Source organism: Geospiza fortis, unplaced genomic scaffold (genome assembly GCF_000277835.1).
Source record: "Geospiza fortis unplaced genomic scaffold, GeoFor_1.0 scaffold112, whole genome shotgun sequence".
In the NCBI taxonomy this organism is placed as follows: Eukaryota; Metazoa; Chordata; class Aves; order Passeriformes; family Thraupidae; genus Geospiza; species Geospiza fortis.
In genome coordinates this window covers 8,018,004-8,037,050 of record NW_005054298.1, presented here as the reverse complement: position 1 = coordinate 8,037,050, position 19,047 = coordinate 8,018,004, and the positions used below count along the sequence as shown (strand labels likewise).

At 48.9% G+C, this 19,047-nt stretch overlaps 1 protein-coding gene across 1 annotated transcript in view; it reads right to left on the bottom strand.

The window, feature by feature from the left end:
• Window positions 1-19,047, bottom strand: part of ITGB5 (integrin subunit beta 5) — a 55,062-nt gene that overhangs the window by 4,574 nt on the left and 31,441 nt on the right. The window contains exons 9-11 of the mRNA XM_031057216.1: window positions 18,757-19,047; window positions 2,187-2,409; window positions 1,322-1,425 (exon numbers count right to left, since the gene is read on the bottom strand). The exon at window positions 18,757-19,047 is cut by the window's right edge and continues 106 nt beyond it. Coding sequence (XP_030913076.1) covers window positions 1,322-1,425; window positions 2,187-2,409; window positions 18,757-19,047 — 618 coding nt within the window. The remainder of the gene's footprint in view (window positions 1-1,321; window positions 1,426-2,186; window positions 2,410-18,756) is intronic.

Sequence of the window (19,047 nt, the reverse complement as noted above, 5' to 3'; positions counted from 1 at the left end):
CAGCAGGAACTTGTAATATGTGCTGAATTATACAAAGGTACTTGAAAAGTAGGATTTGGCCAAGTCTGCCTGTGAAGAAGTCCATAAGAACTTTCTTTAGGAATATTTTGCTTTACCTCTTCCTCTAGCAGCTCAGATCTCCAAGCTATGAAGTGCCTTGAGCTCCAGATCGTAGTCCTATGTGCAATCTGACAGCAATAGTTCAACAGAAGCATAAGCATAATTCCCAAAAATGTCTTAAAGCAGCAATCTGGCTGGTTTTTTCTCTGAAAGCCATGCAGGGGGGCTGGAAAACGACAGCCCAGCCTCACCTTCCAGGAAGCAGGTAGAACAAAAGCTGACTTTGGCATAGTACATTAACCAGGCAGGAGGGATGAGCTTTGATTCTCAATATGTGCTGGCCAGACAGGCATTAGAAAGGAGCTTTGTGTGTTTTGAACTTCCAAACCTCTCGCAGGGTGCTGGTGCAGGTGCACTCCCTGCTAAACTGCACGGTGAATGGAGAGAATGAGAGCAAGTGTCCCAAAGGGAAGGGTAGGAAACTCCACTGGTCATAATTTAAAAGTGGGGCACTGGATGTGAGAGGAGTCAATGGGAAAAACATCACCTGCAGACAGCTTAGGAGGAAGTGAGTGAAAAGCTGAGCAACGTGCGGGACTCCCACATCTATAAACCAAGGAAGAGGAGGAAATGCCAGATGCAGACAGTAACTTATCCCTGCTTGATCTCCATCCCTCCCTCCAAGAGATAAGGCCAAGGTCAGGATTGTGATTAAATCTGTACGGATCCCCTCTACTCCCCTAAAGAGCAACCAGGCACTCCCAGAACATATCTTGAAAAGAGAGGGGGAAGTCATCTGCTGAGGATGCACACGTGGGGTGACCTCTAGAAGAGGACACAAAGGACAGGAGATTGCCAGGGGGACTTGTAGCGGCCAGTTCCACCAAAGCAGAACGCATTTGCAAAACAGCTTTGCTTTCTTTTACTTTTCTTGGGTGATACTTTGTCCTTTTGCACTCTCTCACGACTCCTCTCATCTGTCTCATGTGACATCACCCCACCCTCTTTGCTCCCTGCACTGGCAGTAGTGGTTAGATGTTATTTAAAATCAAGGAGTTTTTTTACTTCAGTATGGATTATAGCCTGGAGACAGCATCACACATACCACATATACACATATTCATACTACCTACACACACATTTCTAAATACCAAGTGCTCCCTGAAGCTTTCTTTACAAGTATGTCTTAGTCTGGTTAAGAAGAGTTCAATGCCACAGTCACCAGCTCCCACCACCTGCAGTCCTGCTGCTGCCAGCTTACCAAGAACATCCACAGTGGTGATGATCTCATCCTTGCAGTGCTTTTGGCAGGTTTGGTTATCAGCCAGTCTTCCTGAGTTAAACAGCTTGCACTCAATACAATCCCTGCAGGAACACACACAGAGGGGAAGATTAAGCACACAGAAACTGCATGAACACAGGGATTCAGCCCTTGGGAAGGAACTCCTTGGGTGCTGGTCTGGAGGCTGCACATCTGCACCACAAGGGAGGAGCAGCTTCAGGGCCAGGCATCTCCATCACAAGGATGGATTTATTAGGATTCAATGAAAGTGCAAAGAATTCAATGAAAGTGCAAAGCAGCTTGTAGGATTCAATGAAAGTGCAAAGGATTCCATGAAAGGTTTGGGGTTTGTTTGCCCTTTGGATGTCAGGAGCTGCACATCAGCTATGGCAAAATCCATCCTGCCTGAGATCAAGGCAGGCAGTCCTGCTGCTCTGTGCTAGTCTGAGGCTGATGCCTGAGGCACCTTCATCGCTGTGAGGCAGGGGCAGTGATTCTGATTCCAGTCCTCCCCTCCTCTGCAGCTCACAGCTCTCTGCACCCAGACATCTGCAGCTCAGAGTGCAGCAAAAGTGGGTTGCCAGCCTTTCCTGCAGAATGAGACAGCACTGGAAATGAGCAGGGACATGAATCTCCATGAGCACTAGGGCAACAAGACTTGTTGCTGCTCTACCTGGGATACTGTCAGGCTGCTTAGCATGGGCTCCTAGCAGCAGTAGGCTTGCCTGGGGCTGATCACACATTTAACAAAGCAGAAGTAATTCCTTAGCTGAAAAGTCTCCCAGGAACCAAAGAGCTGCCCTTCCCACCAGTGTGAAATCCCTCCTGAACTGCCTGCGGGTACCTTTTAGTGCTACAGACACCGGGGCAGGTGGGACACTTCTCGCAGGTCTCTCCGAAAGCCCCTGGCTCGGTGCACTGACACCTCCCACAGACGCAGGCGCCGCGGCCGCTGCACATCTGCCCGTCGCTGGAAACGCAGCTGTCCGTCTCCGTGGAGCAGTTGCAGTTGTCCCCGATGTAGCCGGCGTGGCACTTGCACTCCCCGCAGTGACACTCCCCGTGACCTGAGGGGGACAGCAGGGGAGAGGTGTCAGCAGAATTCCGAAGGCCACCACTGGGTGCTGTGGCTGGGAGGGACCAGCAGCCCAGCAGGAAGAGCTGCCAGAGAGACCTTACTTGGCAGGGCAACAAACAGATGCTGATGGGAAACACTTAAATATCAAATCAGTATCAACATTCAGCAGCAAAAAATACCTACTCATTACTCTTCCAGCTTCCCTCTGCTGCTTAAGACAAATGGGCACTTCCTCCTTCCTACTGTTGTATGAAATAATCTCTTCTTTCTCTGTCTACATCGAGAGATATTAAGATGGGAATGGAATACTGCTCCCCTGCTGGTTTTGAGTCCAGAGTTTAGCAGCAAAACGCCTAGCAGGCTGTCCACTTCATAAAATATTTCCTTCCCTTTCTTCTTAACAGTTTTACTTAAGAAATTCTCTTAAAAGCTTGGAAAAAATTATATCAACAAGCACTATTTCCTGTGTCCAAACAAGAACTCTGTGTCCCAACCAGAGCCACAAAGGTTGCTGGGACCAGCTGAGTCCCCCCCAGGGAGTAGCTCAGGGCAGCTCACAGCAGAAATGGATGAAGAAACCAATCCAGTAAGGGCTCTTCTCCACTGAAGCATCCCCTTGGAGCCAAGGGGCTTAGTGAAGGGCTGAGAAAGTCAACAGCCTCCAAGGCTGTCAGTGACAGTAAGTGGAGTGGCTGTCCACTGAGCAGCTGGCTTCAGAAAGGCATTCATCTGCTGGAGACTGCTCAAATTCTTCCCTGGCTAGTCCCTAGGAGAAGGGATGCCTTTGCGGCATAGTTTATAGTGCTGAAGGGCTTGTACACAAGGCTCATCAGCAACCTAATTACAGCTCAGCTTTTCCACTGGAAAGAGCCTCAAGCACCCCAGACATGATAAATTATACACATGCTCCTTTCATCGACACAAACCCACGGATCTCCCTGCCTCTCCCACCGTGCCAAGATTACCAGAGGCTGTGGATTGCCAAGCTATATCCCCTGCCAAAAGTCACAGGAGCACCTTCTGTTTTACTAGGCATCTCATATATCCCAGCACATCACAAGTTGTCCTTCTACAGCCTCTTCTGCACTCCCACCGTTTGCTTTGGATCCAGCCTGCATATTCAAACATTACTGGACAAAGGAGATTATGTTTACAAGATCTCTAGAGGTGACCTCCTTCTGCGCCTACATCTGATGGAGATTAAAATCTCTTGCTCTGCTTGCCTTCACAATGACAGCCTTGCCCTTTCCTCAGACAGAAAGCTCTGGGTTTGAGCCCATGGGCTCAGCTACATCCACAGCTGCAGATTGGAGGACCAATCACCAGGACCATCGCTTCACAGGCAAACCAAATGGGGTGTCTGGCTTTTACTCACAATTAATTCAGGTGACTGGGCTCTCACACACAGCAGGTTTCATGGCAATGCGAAATGTCCAAATTAGCTATAAACTATGGTTTTGTTAAATGGCACATTTCAAGGAATCCAAAGCTGGTGATTAGTAAATGCGCTCAGGCTTGAATTTGAACTGTGAGGGCCAAGAGAAGCAAGCTGATGGTATTCATATCACCCCTCACCTCTCCTAGGACACCACAGAATGCAGCACAAGATGTGAGTCCAGAGGAAATCTGTCTCTGGACCACAAAATGGTTCCGTTTTTAAAGGCATCAGTGCTAGGTCACAGGAGGCTAGAAGGCCTGCACATCCCTTCCAGCCCCTGGCAGGCTGGAAGTAGAGCCTAAAATTACTGTTCTGGGGAAGGGAAATGGCCATTTGCAAATAATGCATCCTATTAAACCACTGTGATTGGAAAACTTAAGAAACAGCATCTTAAAGGATGTGGTTTTGTTTATTGACAGGGATGAAGAAAAAGCCATTCTGTATGAGGGTGACTAAGTGTGGGGTGTGAGCTTAAAATGTCAAAACACATTGACATGTGTTTCCTGCCTTGGCCACACTGGCTTAGTGGTCAACAAGTCACTGGCTGAAGCTCATCATAGTCAATGTGCCAAGAGCAGGAATTTCCATCTTGACCTTCAACGGCAAAGATGTCACAGCCTTCACTGCTTCATCAGCTTGAAAGAGTGGCCACTGCTGCAAGCACCATGAGCTACACTTCTGGTGCCATCCATCTCCCACACAGCCTGAAGACTGGAGAAACTCAGTGAATGAGAAACATTTGGTTTTCAGATGGGCACAATAAGAGTTGTCCCACTTCTCAACATCCACCTGGAGCACCAGAGGTGTGAATACACTCCATCCTCTCACTAGGGACACAAACCGAGAGGAGTCCTGGGGCAATGTGGCAGCGAGGGTTTTGGTGACAGCAACCCAGAGCTGTGGTTTGCAGTGTTACCCAGTACTCACATGTTGCAGCACAGCGTGCTGCTCGTTCCCAGTCCCAGCTCTCTCTCCCACGGTCACACACAGTGCTGATGTGGCTAAGCACTCTCTGTGCCATCATCATGCCTGCAGGAAACCTTCCACCACCGTGCCCATGATGAACCCAGTTTCACTTCCCAGTTTCATTTCCACAGCAATATGTCCTCAAGGAGGGTGTGTTTCAAGACACCTCTGCACCAGCAGCAGTCTCGTGGTGCAGGACATCACCCTGGACTTTAACCCCCTTGAACCCTTTGAGTTTGTACATTCTCCGTTAAAGCTGGTTTGTGAAGCCAAAATACATTAATTATGTTCTTCAAACATAATAAGAGATGCTTTCTTCTGTTCCCATATTCAAAATGAGACAAGCTTAAAAGTTTAAAGATCCAGATCTAACTAGGAAATGAAATGCTCCCCCTGAATTTGATAACATTCTTTCCAGTTAGCTCCTGACCTTCGGGGCAGGGCTAACAGAAAACACATGTCAGGAGGCTGCAGAAACCTGCTGGGAGGGTGTGCAGAGGAAAGCAATGCTTCTGTGGGGGGAGAGCAGTCCCCAGACTGAGCTTTACTAGTCTGGGATCCATCTGGGCAGGAGCCATGGGGTGCACTGCTCCCAAGGACAGCACCAGAGTGGGCAGAGACTCACAGCCCAGCAGGTGCTTCCATCTCTCCCCATCCCAAAACACATCTTCATCCCACTGCTGTGCTCTGGCTAGGCTGCACATCTCACTGTCACTCAGGAAGCTTTTCCCTGGACATCCATCCATCCTCATTTCACCCCAGCTGCCCCCCAGGATGGCAGCCACAGCCCAAATCCTCCCTGCCCCCAGCATGGCACCCCCACAGCAGCGCTGTTCTTGTTATTCCCAAGCAGGGTCATTCCCAAATCAGGATAGCAGCTTCTGGCAGAAGCTTCCAGCCTCTGACCCTGACTTCATCCCAGCCTTCCTGACAGCAGGCTGTGACCCTGCTTGGCAGGACAGCCCGTCTGCCCTCCGCGATAACTGCGCCTTTTCGGAACTGCACCAAGAGGTCTGAAACTCAGTGCACTAAAAGCTCTGTCACTGGGGCTTTTCATGGAAGGTGGTTCTCCTAAAGCTTCCTACCTCTGGGGATGACAAAGTCATTCAAAAAATACCAGCTTTCTTCTGAAACAAAAAATATGATCCTAGTTTTTATGGAGAGGTGGAAACGGTTTGAAAACAAGCCTCCTCCAACACTCCTTTTTTTCCCCATCTTCTCGAAGATTAAACTGATGTGCCTAACATAAAAGAAAAACTAGTCAAGATTTTTAAGCCAGTTTAGTGGTTTCTCAGCACTCAGGAGGAGAAAGATCATACTGTATTTTGCTCCCATTAAATCAAGCCATTTATTTTTGTGCCTCTGTGCTCACATCCAGACTTTGGGTCACAATCTCCAAAAGGCTGTGCTTTTGTCATTTTTGGTTATTTGAACAACTAGTCTGAAATAGGAAAAAACCCACAGGCAAAACAACTAAGAGAAATAAGTTATGGCAAGCAATTTCCTGATTCTCCAGTGTCATCCCTTTAACAAGCCCTGGCTGCTTCTTCACCCAGAGAGCCCCAGTGAAGAAGGGGTCCACAACCATGGATCAAAAACATCTGCTTATGAGAGAAGTCAAACCCTCCTGACACAGGGCACTGCTTGAGCACCACTTTTGTACCAGACGGGCCAATCTCTCAGCAAAAGTGTCTGGGGGAGAGGCTCAATGCACAGCACATTTTGAGTGGGAGGAAGAAGGGCAGCAGAAAAGGCTTGGAATACTTAGAACACATAGGGCTTTTCATTTGAGAAAGGACTAGGGTAAGACACAGTGCCTGCCCAGGCAAATAAATCATCAACTTCCCCAGTAATTTCTTTCCATGGCTCAAAGCAGGCAGTGCTGCACATCAAGAGGCCAGGCCAGGCAGCCTGCCCATGGCCCAGCTCAGGCCCAGGGCACTGCCAGATGGTCAGCACCCACAGGGACTTGGAGACAGCTCCAGAAGTTTTAAACAGCGGGGATGGGTTTAGGATCCACCCCCTGGGTCATGCCAGTCCAGCAGGGAAAACAAGGGTGGCAGGTTGGCAGGAGCATCCCCAATCCCTGGAGCCCACTGAGCATAACAACCTCCTTGTGCTAAGGAAGCTACTACAACATAAACACAGACAGACAAACGTCAAGGGTCCAAGGTTTCTGTGTAACCTGAAATTCATCCAACTGCCTCCACTCACACCAGGAGAGAGCTTGCCCACATTCATTTATCCACAATGCAATACTGAAGCAGCAAAACAAACACTAAGGGGTTAGTAAGAAGTAAATAGTGCTTTTCTGAATGTTATTTACACCAGACACCATGGATCTGTGCATCTTCCCACTGCAATGGATGTTCATATCCTGAAGCGTATGGGTTTAACCAAGATTTCAGTCCCAGCACTGGGCCCACTGATCATCAAAAACAGCACTGGAGATGCAGACTAATGAAACCAAAGGTGAAGGAATAAATGCAGGCTCAAGCTGCTAATTCAGCCATGGGTACCACAAGTCCCATCACCAGCTGGACATTACTGCCAGCATCCCACAGTGCAGCACTGCCATGACAAAAACCCCCCTCAGCACTCCAGTTTCTCCTCACTTGGGAATTTCTGGGTTCAGTGAGAACTGGACAAGGAAGACATGGTTTTGGAAACTGCTGTTTCATGAAGGCAGCTGAAAGCTATCCAGGGCAGGCGGATTTCCTGTGGCAGCCCTGGCCAGCCTTTCCTCATTTTCCTTCTCTCTGCTAAAGAAGTGAAGCTGAAATGCAACCACGAGATACAGCTGATGATCCATCAGAAAGCCAAAATGGGCAAGGAGAAGTCATTTCCTGAAAGAGATCTAAAGCTGCATTTCTTAAAATAAAGCCTTCCTCTTTTTTCTTTTTTTTTTCCAAGTGGCTCAGCACTCCACAAATCCTTGACTTCTACTCACATTAGCTCCTCAGCCAAGCCTGCCACATGTGGCCTTTTGGATGGAGATCCAGAGCGGGGAATTGGAGCTTTCAGGTCCTGCTGCCAACTCTGTTACTGATGCAGGGAGAGCTATGGGGCAAGGGCTGGTGCCAGATCCTCCCAGAGGCACAGAGCTTTATCCTGAGTGGAGGCACTTGGGATGGATGTGCTGTTCTCCTTTGAACCACGGGCCCAAATACCAGCCCTCCACTCTGAGCACGTGCTCATCCTTGGCTTTGTTACCCCCTAAGTACCTGACATGGAAGGCACTGCAGGAACTGCCAACAACTCATATTATTTCTTAAACCAGATCAGAAGGGGCTGGTGCGTGTGAGTCCTCTGGGGTTTTTGCCCCTACTGTGTCTCCCTCCAAACCTGTAACTCAAAAAGGGCCACTTTCCCTTCCTATCAACCTCTATCTGCCCACATGCAGGTGTTTATTGTTCTCCCATGGTGCAAGTTCACCAAAGGTCCGTGGTTTTGTAACAGATTTCTCCCTTAACAAAGTACCTGGAAAAAGTCAGAATATCACTCAAAGCAAGACAAGGAAAGGAAAAAAAGGAGAAACAATGAACACACAGGCTGTGCTGCACTTCCCTTTCAGGTCAATTACGTAAGCTCAATTTTTTAAATGAAACTGAGCAAAATTCAGGGCATGCCAACAAAAGATGCAGAGACCCAGAATTCCACTCACCTGCTGGTCTGAGGCTTTCTGCCTTTAAGCCCCAAACACAACATTCATTTCCAAATGTGCATTTCTGTCAATGACTATCACCAGAGACCAAATTCAGACACCAAACTCACCGAGATGCTGGCTAGTAGAGCATTTAAAGAGACTTTGTTCTAAGACCATCTAAGCCTTATTTTCTGAGCTCATCTTGGTTTTTTTGGAGCTTTTTGTGGAGTTTTTAGCCCTGGGAGAGGGCAGCTGCACAGGACAGGGGGTTTGGGTATGTGCATGAATCTTCAGATGACACCTCTGGTTGCAACCCACATGTTGTGCCACTTTAAGAACAGAGCCCCAAAGACAGAGCTCTGGCTCCCATAAAGATGTCAAAGACGTCACTCCTGTATTCTTTAATTCTGCCCGGGCATTTAATGGCTCATTAGCATGCATTCACACTTGCTAAAGGTCTGCTCAGGGACAAGGAGAAACTGCAGTGAAAGGAGGCAGGAACAGCAGCGCTCTGTGCGGGTTGGCCCTCAAGGAGCTGCTGCCAGATCTGGGGAGAGCTGCAAGGCTTGGACAGCAATAAGAGCCTGGGCAGGGAGAAAGGAGGGGTAACAAATGGCAGCTTTTCCCTTTCGTGCCAGGAATAGAGACTCTGGGAGAGCAGCACTCCATACACCAGGGAGAGAATGCCCAACCTAGCTGCAGTTTCAGTGAAATGGCAACACAAAGCCCTGGTGTGAGCAAGGTGGGGCAGGCAGGGTATGCCTGCTGCCAGGAACACCAAGGAACAAAAGGAATAAGCACAGCACTGAGCACTAACACAAAGGGAATCATCACTGGTGTTCCTGTGAGAAATCCATGCAAAGATCATAAAATATCTCAAGTTGGAAGGGACCCATTAGGACCGCAGAGTCCAACTCCACAATAATCAATAATATTTACCAGGTTGCAATGTAATGCTAATGCCTGGTGGTGTAATAACAAATACTGCATTTAACTGCTGTGAAAGAAATCTAGAGGAGCATATCCATGGGGCACAAAGCATTCTAGCTAAGAACCATCCACCTGCACTGACGTGCAGCCATCTCTGACCTGAAGCACAGCACGGGGGTCCTTAGCAGTGCAATTAGAGAGGGGACCAGGCATTTTTACACTGCTTTTACCATGCTTTCACAGGTCACAGCCAGCAGACAAGGGTCACCCCATGCTGTTTGTCCCAGCCCAGAGGCCATTTGAACTCTGGGATCTTCAGCCTTTTGAACAGGCATGGAGCAGGATAGGGAGCAGGATGGGGAGGCACACGCTCTTAGAGGACAAGGCACATGACTCAATATTAAACTGAAAAGAGAAGAGAAACCAGGTTAAGGGGAAAAATAAATTCTGAGAGGAAGAAGAAGAAGAGAAAGATTGGGGAAGCATGGAAATAATGTCCTGGGAGGAAGCGGTTCCAGGAGCCGCCCAAGGATTGGAGATGTGAGTAAACACATGCACTGAGTCAGCCCCATGCTCCTCCAAAAGGCCACTGAGGATCTGTGTGCCAGACTCCATGAAGATGAAATCTGGAATGCAAACACCTCCCACGTGGCTCTCAGCCCCCCTCTGCATTGGGACTATGGGCTCCTGGAGATGAGCACACCCAGATCACCACAGGACACCCTGCTGAATTTGGTCCTGGCTAATGCTCAGGAGCCCTTTGCCTACCAGTTAAAATCAAACACTTCTACAGAGGAATGCTACTGCCAGCCAGCCACTCACACAACCCTAGTGTGGAATCTCTCTACAGCCTTTCAAATCATCTGGGAGCTCAGGGCTGGGTGTCCATGCCCTCAAGTAAGCTTTCCCTGCACAGAAGGTGCCACCCTGGCACAGCAAGCACATGATGCAAGCACAGAACACTGCAGGCTGCCCACAGCCTTAGGTGAGCATGTCTCAGACATGTCCCTGTAGTTTCTGCTCCTCCTCAAACTGGGTGAAGAGCAGACTTTCTCAATGACACTCCACACTAAAGGCTGAGAGGTTTCAAGTGTTGCTCTCAGAGCTCACTGCTGTCTGGAAGAGCATGGCCAGACCCAAGGCACCACAGGAAGCAGCCCGGGTTGACCCCAGGGCCCAGACACCAGCTCTTGTTGCCAGAACAAGGCCTAAAAGCCAACATCCCACATGTGTCAGCAGCAGCAGGCGCCTCCACAGTTCCTTCCTCACCTGTGGAAACGTTTTGTAAATCACTGCTTGAGCAATCACATTCTGCAGCTCCAAAATGTTGCAACCCCACAGCAGCCCCACACTCTACAGGAGGGCAAGCAGGAATATCAACATTTCAACAGCTGGCCTAAGAAAAGATCTGGTTTATGGAAACACACATTTAAAGAAAAAAAAAAAAGGCATTTTTCTTGGTTTGGGACTTTGACATAGTGCAGCCAAATGACACTGGACACACAGCCAAACAGCACCTGCAGGGAGCTCGTAAGCAGGGCAAGAGTGGCATCAGTCTGAGTAGGATGAAGGTGGATTCAGTTGACTCCTCTTCCCCACCACAGTTCTCAGCCCTGCCTGCTCCAGCTGGCCTGATCCTTACTTTTTTTTTTTTTTTAAGCTGACCCACTGGACTGGAATAAATGGAACTGACCTAAACCTTCTATTTCTTTACAGCAATCCATGTGACGAGAGTCAGCGGAACAGCTTTGCAGTTTAACCCCAGAAAAGGAAGAGGACAGCAGAGGTGCCCCATTAGATTCGTTCCTTATTAAATGTTTGTAGTCTATTCTTACTGGAGCCAAACTGTTTCACAGGTGGAGGAGGGATGTAAGCTGGAGAGGGGATGCCCACCCCCAGTAGTGACACCAGGCACAGGTGCTCTGGCCTCAGTTCCTCACAGCTATGGGACACAGCAAGTCAGAGGTTTATTTTTCCTTCTTATTCAGGGGGATTATTTTGTTCTATCCATTTATTCTCTGGCTCACAGACATCTCAGGACAGGACCCTTGGCCGAGAAGCTCCTGCAGGTGATAAAAGCAAAGGCCAAATGGGAATGCACCAAGGAGAAAGGTCTTTAGGAAGCTCGAAGATAAACATGCAGTCTGAGTTTTGACCACATTGTAAAAGAGAGATGCTACAGTAGTGCCATGTCCTTGTTGTCTGTTCTGAGCATAAGGTCCCCTGGGCTCTGCAAGGGGCACTGTAGGAAAGAGATCTCAGGTGCCTGAAACCAGGTTTGTGGGCTGCCAAGGGCACTCTGTGCCCCACACAGTGTGACAACATACACAGACTGCTGTGTCTTCCAGCCCAGGCTCCTCCTCCTACCCTGCTCTTTGGTGGGAAAAGGGGCATTCACAGTGCTACAACACCCTAATGACACAGGGTATTGTTTCAGAGGACTTTACTTGGTTCTGCTCACCCCAAAGCACTCTCCCATGCCCTGCACCCCGACAGCACCCGCAGCCACTGACCCCTGAGCCCCCAACCTGCTGCGAATGACTGGGACTGCTCATAAAGCAACTGTGAGGTTACAGCACAGCGACCCGAGCTGACACTGCATCCTCTGTCACCAAAATAAGCCTCAAATATGTTGGGAGATGTGTGCTCCCCATCCTCCTCCCACATTGGAAGCACAGAGGGATTGACCTGTGGGGCAGCTGCCCCAGAGAGGGAGCTGCATCTCCCTGCAGCTGCCTGGCTCACAGCTGCACTAGCACTTAGCAACAGCCAAAGGATTATTTTTAACTTCCATATCTATATGGCCCTTTTGTCTCCCCCCTTCAGGTTCTCTTTTACTAAGCAGTGCTCAGAAAAACCTACAGACAACAAGACTTGACGTGACTTAAAAGGAAACATTGCAGATGTGGTTTAGGCTCTGTTCCCTCTCTTCTTTCTGCCACAGGCCACCCTCTTCTCTTGTGGCAGGGGTACATTTGTCAAAAGCCACCCCACCTGCAGCATAGCCACAGACAGTGGGCACAAAGGAAGCTCTCCTTCCTCCCCAAACCACACTCAAACATCACCTGCACCTCAGAGGTTAACAAATCAAATACTACCCATTTCTTTCTTAACAGCTGCTTCTGGTAAAAATTTAGGCATTAGGAATGAAAATCATTAAGATCAAAAATAAAATGCCGTTGGTGTGTCTGCAAGATGTGGATCACCTTTACTCTCACATCTGAGCTTTCAGATGCACACCAGCATCCTCCATCCAGGAGGCAGTTGTTATTGCTACCCAGGATGGTAGCTTTATTCACCACTGGGTAGGTGAATAGTAACTACAAAAGTCCATGTGGAAGGAAGTCTACTTCCAGATGATGTGTCCACAGGCACAGTGATTTGTGTAGCAACAGATCCCATCCAAATCCCCAGGGCGGAGGTACCAGCAGGGGAATCAAACCCAAGTGCCACTCTCAAAGCATGGAGCTCTAATGCAGGACCAGAAACCAGGGCACTGGCACTGAGCCATCATCCCACTGGCTGTTAAATGTGTTATGGACAGGGTACAGTGAAAACAAATTGCAAAAGCATGAGTGAGGTTTCTAATTTGAGGCGTGTTAAAACAAAACAAAACAAAACAAAACAAAACAAAACAAAACAAAACAGCCTTATCTCCCTGGGCCTTAGTACAGGCTGAAACCTCCCTGAGCTTCCCTATTTACTAAGACCAAGAGAGGAAGCATTCAGAAGTAAATGCTGAGGACTTGAATGAGCTCAGCAGTTTATGTAGTGGTTTCAGCAGGGCAGCTGGAGCCGCATCACACATCAGCAAAATAAACCCCCAATTTTCAATGAGCTCTCCCTTCCCACATCCCATCTCAGAAGTGATTCTAACACTTGCACATACTTGCAGATATGACACCCGCTGCTCTATTGCTGGTCTGAGTTTTCTGTGTCACTGGAAGCCCTGTGCTGGTGAGGGAGGCCAGACCAGCTCCTGTGCTCCAGGGCATCCCCATCGTGCTGTGCTTCAGCCAGCCACGACCTTCAGTCACCTTAACCAGCTCAGATGCTCACAGCTGCTCACAAGCTAGAGAGACTAGCTTCATTTACTGATGCAAAACTGTTCATAAATCTGATTTATTGTCCAATTCTAAAAAAAATGAAGAAGAGAAACCACAAAAGACCTGATCCCCCAAAGCTGGACCATCATCAGTAGCTGCCGTGTTGCTCAGGCAGTATGGATTTTCGGGATGAGATCTTTTGTGTTTTATGGGGAGGAAGGGCTGCAGCATGACAAGTGCTCTCTGTAATTATAGATGTGCCTGTGCACAACCAGAGTCCTGACTGAAGAGCACACAAATGACACACAGGGAGCTGGGGAACAGCGGTGGTGGGTAAGGGGAAATTTCTTTAGAGACCCATACAATGCTATATTACTGTGTCCCCCCATCCAAGTAAAAATAGGTCTGGAGCAACGGAAACTAATGAAGCCTGGCCTCCAACAAGCCAGTCTTTCTTCATTAGAGGCAAATGTGTGATGCCCTTACTGGGGCCTCTCCTCCCTCCTGCCACCTTGTTTTATGGGACCTTCAGGAATGCAATTAGGGCAGAGATGTTTCCTCCTTTGTCAAAGTGCCTGGCGGGCAGCCAAGGAGTTCAAAAGCCTGTGGGTTGTGCAGCCAGCTGCCCCTTCCCCAGCCCAGCTGCAGGCAGGAGGGATTTCTGCCCCCCTCCCACAGCCACGCACATTTCAGAGTAGAGAGGACAGAGTGATGTGTTGAAGATCTCAATGCAAAAAGGCAACCTCTCCACCCAAAGAAAAACTGGGAGTAAAGCATTTGAGGGTTTGGGAAGCCTCTGCCTGCTTTGTCAGAGCACAGTGCTGCAGATAACCCAACTGAATTTCTTTTGTAAGAACAGAACACTTGTGTAGCCCATCCCCTATGGCCCCTCCAGAAGCTGGATTAATGGATTGAAACAGCTGCTCCAGAGCTGTTACCTGGCCTTGGGGGGCAGCAGAACAAATGCCACTTATCAGTGACTAAGTGACATTGATTCTGAGTTGGATGCAACTTGAATTAACATTTACTCCACATTATAAATTACTCCCTTTTCATACTTCCCTCACAGATGCAGGAGGCATGTTAAACCTCCCACTAACAGGAATTAAATCTTGCTGGTTCTTTAGATTCTTTCTCACCCAAAATCTGCTCCTCCACTTCATGAGGGGGACTACAAAAGGACTGGAGCCATAAGCAGCACTGTCTGCAGGCATCTCTCCTCTCAAATGCTGACAAAAATGAGGCTCCAATATTTATAAACGGACCAGGATTTTTTTTTCCTAGCCAAAGGACCAAATGCAAGTCACAAGAAACAAGTTCATTTCAGAGTATTTCCACCCCACTAGGCTTCTGCTGGGAATACAGGATGCCTGAGCATAACATGCCACCCATCCCTGTGCCATGGCAGTGACTCAATGGGGACAGCTTTACTACAGATCATAAAAGGAAGAAATGCCTGCACAGATGGGTGATGGGCTCATGCCACAGCCATGTAAGTGCAAAGCAGTTTGCCTGAGTGGATTTTTACTTCTCAGCTCAGAAATCTGTGGTCTCCTCCTGGTGCTCCCCAGAACCTCAGCTCGGGTGGGACTGGCTGCTTTCTCATCAGCTCTGAGTGGGATGGGCACTCCAGGTTTGTGGCATCACCTTGTTCAACAGCTGGGGCAGGTGTGAATGCCTTTGGTGGGGGATGCCACAGCCTGTGTGCTAAACCTGAGGCTGGGTTCCACTCTTCAAAGCACAGTCAGTCATCAGAAATGCACAGAGAGGCAGTGACTGCCTTCTATGCAACCAGAGGCTTCAAAGAGTATAAATAAAACCCTTGACAGCAGTGATGAGTTTCCCTCATGGGTCTAAGCCAAGAAACTCCCCAGCAAGGACGGAGACAATAATCTGCTGCAAAATTACAGCTCCCCACACTCTGCTTTTTTGGTTTGTGCTTTAGCTAAAACCTGCACTCCCCTCAGAGAGTGACAGGCACAGGCATGACAGAGCCTTTCAGGGACAGACACTGCGCCCAGGAAAAGACAGAGTGAGGGCAGGGTGTCATTTCACCCCCAGCAGGAACAAAACCAGCAACCAGCCACCACAGCGACTGCCCTGAGAATCAACTGCTCCCAAGGCATCACCCAAACTCTTCTGGCTTCCAAGTCTACCTACGCTGCTGGACAGATGTCCAGTGCTGAGCTAAAAACCTGGTCTTTTCTGAAAAGACCCCATTTGTATGGAGGAGAGAGCGTGGTCTGCTGGAAGGCCCCAGTGATGTTTGTGTAGCAGAGGGCTGTTCATTAGGGGCAACCCCTTGGGCATAGCCCTGCCATGCAAGCTTGTGGTGGGCTGGGAAATCCCAAGCCTCTTGGCCTGAAAAAAACACCTCAAAATGCCTTGTCACTGGCACAGCACTTGCTACAATTCAGATTCAGCATTACAACTCATTCAGCCATGCTAGACTCCATCCTATCCCTCAAGCAAAGAGCTTGCTTGGCCTCAGCCCACCCTTTGTTTTCTTTCATAGCTCTAAAAAGGACTTTCAAATTACTTTTAAAAGCTTCAGCAAATCCCAAACCAGCTATGATGTGCTTCCCAGCACCAGACATCCCCCACAGGGACAGAGGCAAGCAGGTGCAACAGAAGATACATAACTTGCTTTCCTGTGGAGCCCAGAGCTCTAGCCCTCCTGCTGGAAAGGAAATTTGAGCAGAGGTGTGTCCTTCTCTTGCAGCAACTGCTCCACCAGTAACTTACAACCTCTCTTTATAGTGTTCATGCCCTGCTTGCTTTTAAATACCCTCCTTTTGGGTGGGATGATGCTATCAAAGCAATGTGGTCTTCTGGAGAGCTCCCAGGCAGCAGTGCTCCTAATTACTTCACAGTTGAGTTTAATTTTTCCCCCGTCTACCTTCAAACACTTTTTTCGTGCTCGCTCACCCATCTTTCCACTCATGCATCAGCAGGGAGAGCTCCACAGACCCCCCCAGTCTGGGCAGTCACTGTCAGGGTGGAACTGGCCATTCCCACTGGATCCCAGCAGGGATCTCCAGGGCAATTCCAAACCCAGAGTACTGCCTGCCTCATCTTCAGCAGTGACAAAATCACTAGCCAGGCTACAGGAAAATTAACACAAACATCCTCTATCCACCTAACAACACAACCGACTCAAACAGTCCGAAACTTGCAACCAAAGCTTATTGCCCCGCTCTGAAATATGCAGGGCAAGATAAACAGCAGTGGAAAAAACATCACTTCCCTGGAGAAAACATAAAAAGTAACTATTTTTTCCAAGCTTACACTTGTTTGGAATTCTTGTCCAAGGTTTTCAGCCACGGAAATATTTTACTTGCTTGAAAGCAGGCAAATTTTAAAGAACAGCCCTTTGCCCTGATCCAACTGAGGGAATTATGTCTGAAGGCTAATCCAGGCAATTATGTTCAAGGTAAATTATTTGACCTTGGACTGATGAGGTTTTAAAACCATCTTAGCAAACACAGCTAAATAACTCGTCTACCTTTGTTTAAGCAAAGCTGACTGGCTACAGCTTTCCCAGTGAATGACTTGTTTTCTCAGTGGGAGAAAAATCCACACATAAAACAGCTTTAGGAATCTTTAATACAGCTTTTCTCTAATAAGTAACAGCCTGAAACACAATCTTTCCTTTCACCTGTGAGGCACCAGGGGATTACACCACACACTTCATCTTTAAAAGAAGATTGTTTCTGCCTAGGCAGGGAAGGATGGCACACGTAGGAAAAATCCAACCTATGACAACACCAAAAAAGCCTCAGGGGATTCAAGCCAGTGCTGGTTTACTCTTTCCTGGGGAAATACATCAGTGTGCAAGAGATGTGCATAGTTACATCAAAATAACAACACCAAAGCCAAGACTCTGCTCATCTCTGTGGGATGCAGGCAGCAAACAAACCTGCAGGTGTGGGAACCCAGAACATCCCTCTGGCTGTCCAGGACAGCCAAGACCCCTGCCAGGGGGCTCAGAAGCCCAGCCACGGAGCCCAAAATGCCTGTGGTTTTGATTATGACCCATGGAGCAAATTACCAACCTTATATGAAAATCAGCAAGCCACAACAGTTTAGGTAGAATAACAGTGAAGTTATCAAGGGGTGAAAAGGTAGATTTTGGGGTTTTTGGTATGAGGGTTCAGGAAGCAAGATGGAGGGATCTGGGCATGTCCAGCCTTTCTCCTTCTTCTTCTTGGCCTCCATCTTCTGCTGTGATGTTGGCACTTACAGACTGGCTTAGAGTAGAAGCTCACTGTCTAACATAGGTGATAGGTATTGGAAAGTTAATGTAAATATTGTACATGTAGTTTTTAGTATAAGGCAGGACAGGAGAAAGAATTTTATAGATAAGATACAATAAACAACCTTGAGACAGAGAAATGAAGAACTCTGACTCCTTCTTAGGGACTTTCTAACTTTTCTCGGGGTCACTCTGACAAGCTAAAGATCCCGACATGCAGGGAGACAGCCTTTGACTCCAATGCTGGAAATCCAGTTCTGATGAGGATAATGCCATTTTTGCTCTTAACTGTGTATGCCTCTAAACCTCTCCCTCCTCATTCCCATAAAGAAAAGAAAGGGAGCACAGACTCCTAGAGAAACAGGGCACATTCCCTGCACACTCCAGCCCCATTCTGCAGCAGCTTTCTCACTACCACGACACTGAGGACCCAAGGGTATTGGAATTAAATACCCATAGAGCTGGATGGAACGTGCTTGGGCTCGTCTGGCCCTTGCTGCTTGACCAAAGGCAGCAGCTGTGGTGGTTTCACCTCAGAGACATCTTTGGCTAGCTGGATATTGCAGCTGGCACTTGGGACAAGTCCAGGCATTCAGGAGCTCAGGTTTACCTCTGGCAGAAAGGCTTTAGGCGAGGTCAAGGAAAGGAGTCGGGTTCTGCTGGAGGGTTTCAATCCAGAGCTTTACTCCTGCCCCAAAGGCCTCTGAATCCAGCAACAGCTCCAACAGAACCCAAGAACCGTGTGGTTGCTGTGTCTTTTAACCCCGGGGAGAGGGGGAGGGAAGGGGTAGGGATCCCACCAACCAGGTAAGGGGTGGGGAGTCTCAGGGGACAAATGACACCTGGATGGCCCAATGTCCCCCAGGGCTGAGAGGCATCTTTTGAACTTTGCCAAACACACGGTGCCCTTTCTAGAATGCCAAGACTGACGGACAACACTCAGCAGGGGCAAGGGAGGGGAAGGAAGAGGTGACTGGCACACCCGGGGAAGGAACCGGGATAACTGAGACAGGCTATGACATCACACTGCAACACAAGGGAGGGAAGGCTCCTACCTGAGCAGAGGACTCCCTTGTACCTGGCGCAGGAGAAGTCGTTGCACTCGCAGAAGGGCCCGTAGATGTTGCCGAACTCGCTCTCGTAGCACTGGCACTGGTTGCAGCTGCACTCGCCCCGGCCGCTGCCCAGGGGCTTGCCCTCGGCCTCACGGCACAGCGCGTGGTGCAGCTCGCCCATGGCGCCCTCCCGGCACTCGCAGCGGGCCCCCAGGTAGCCGGGCTCGCACTCGCACAGCCCGCAGGCGTAGGTGCCGTTGCCGCTGCACTTGCCGCTGGCGGGCGCGGCCC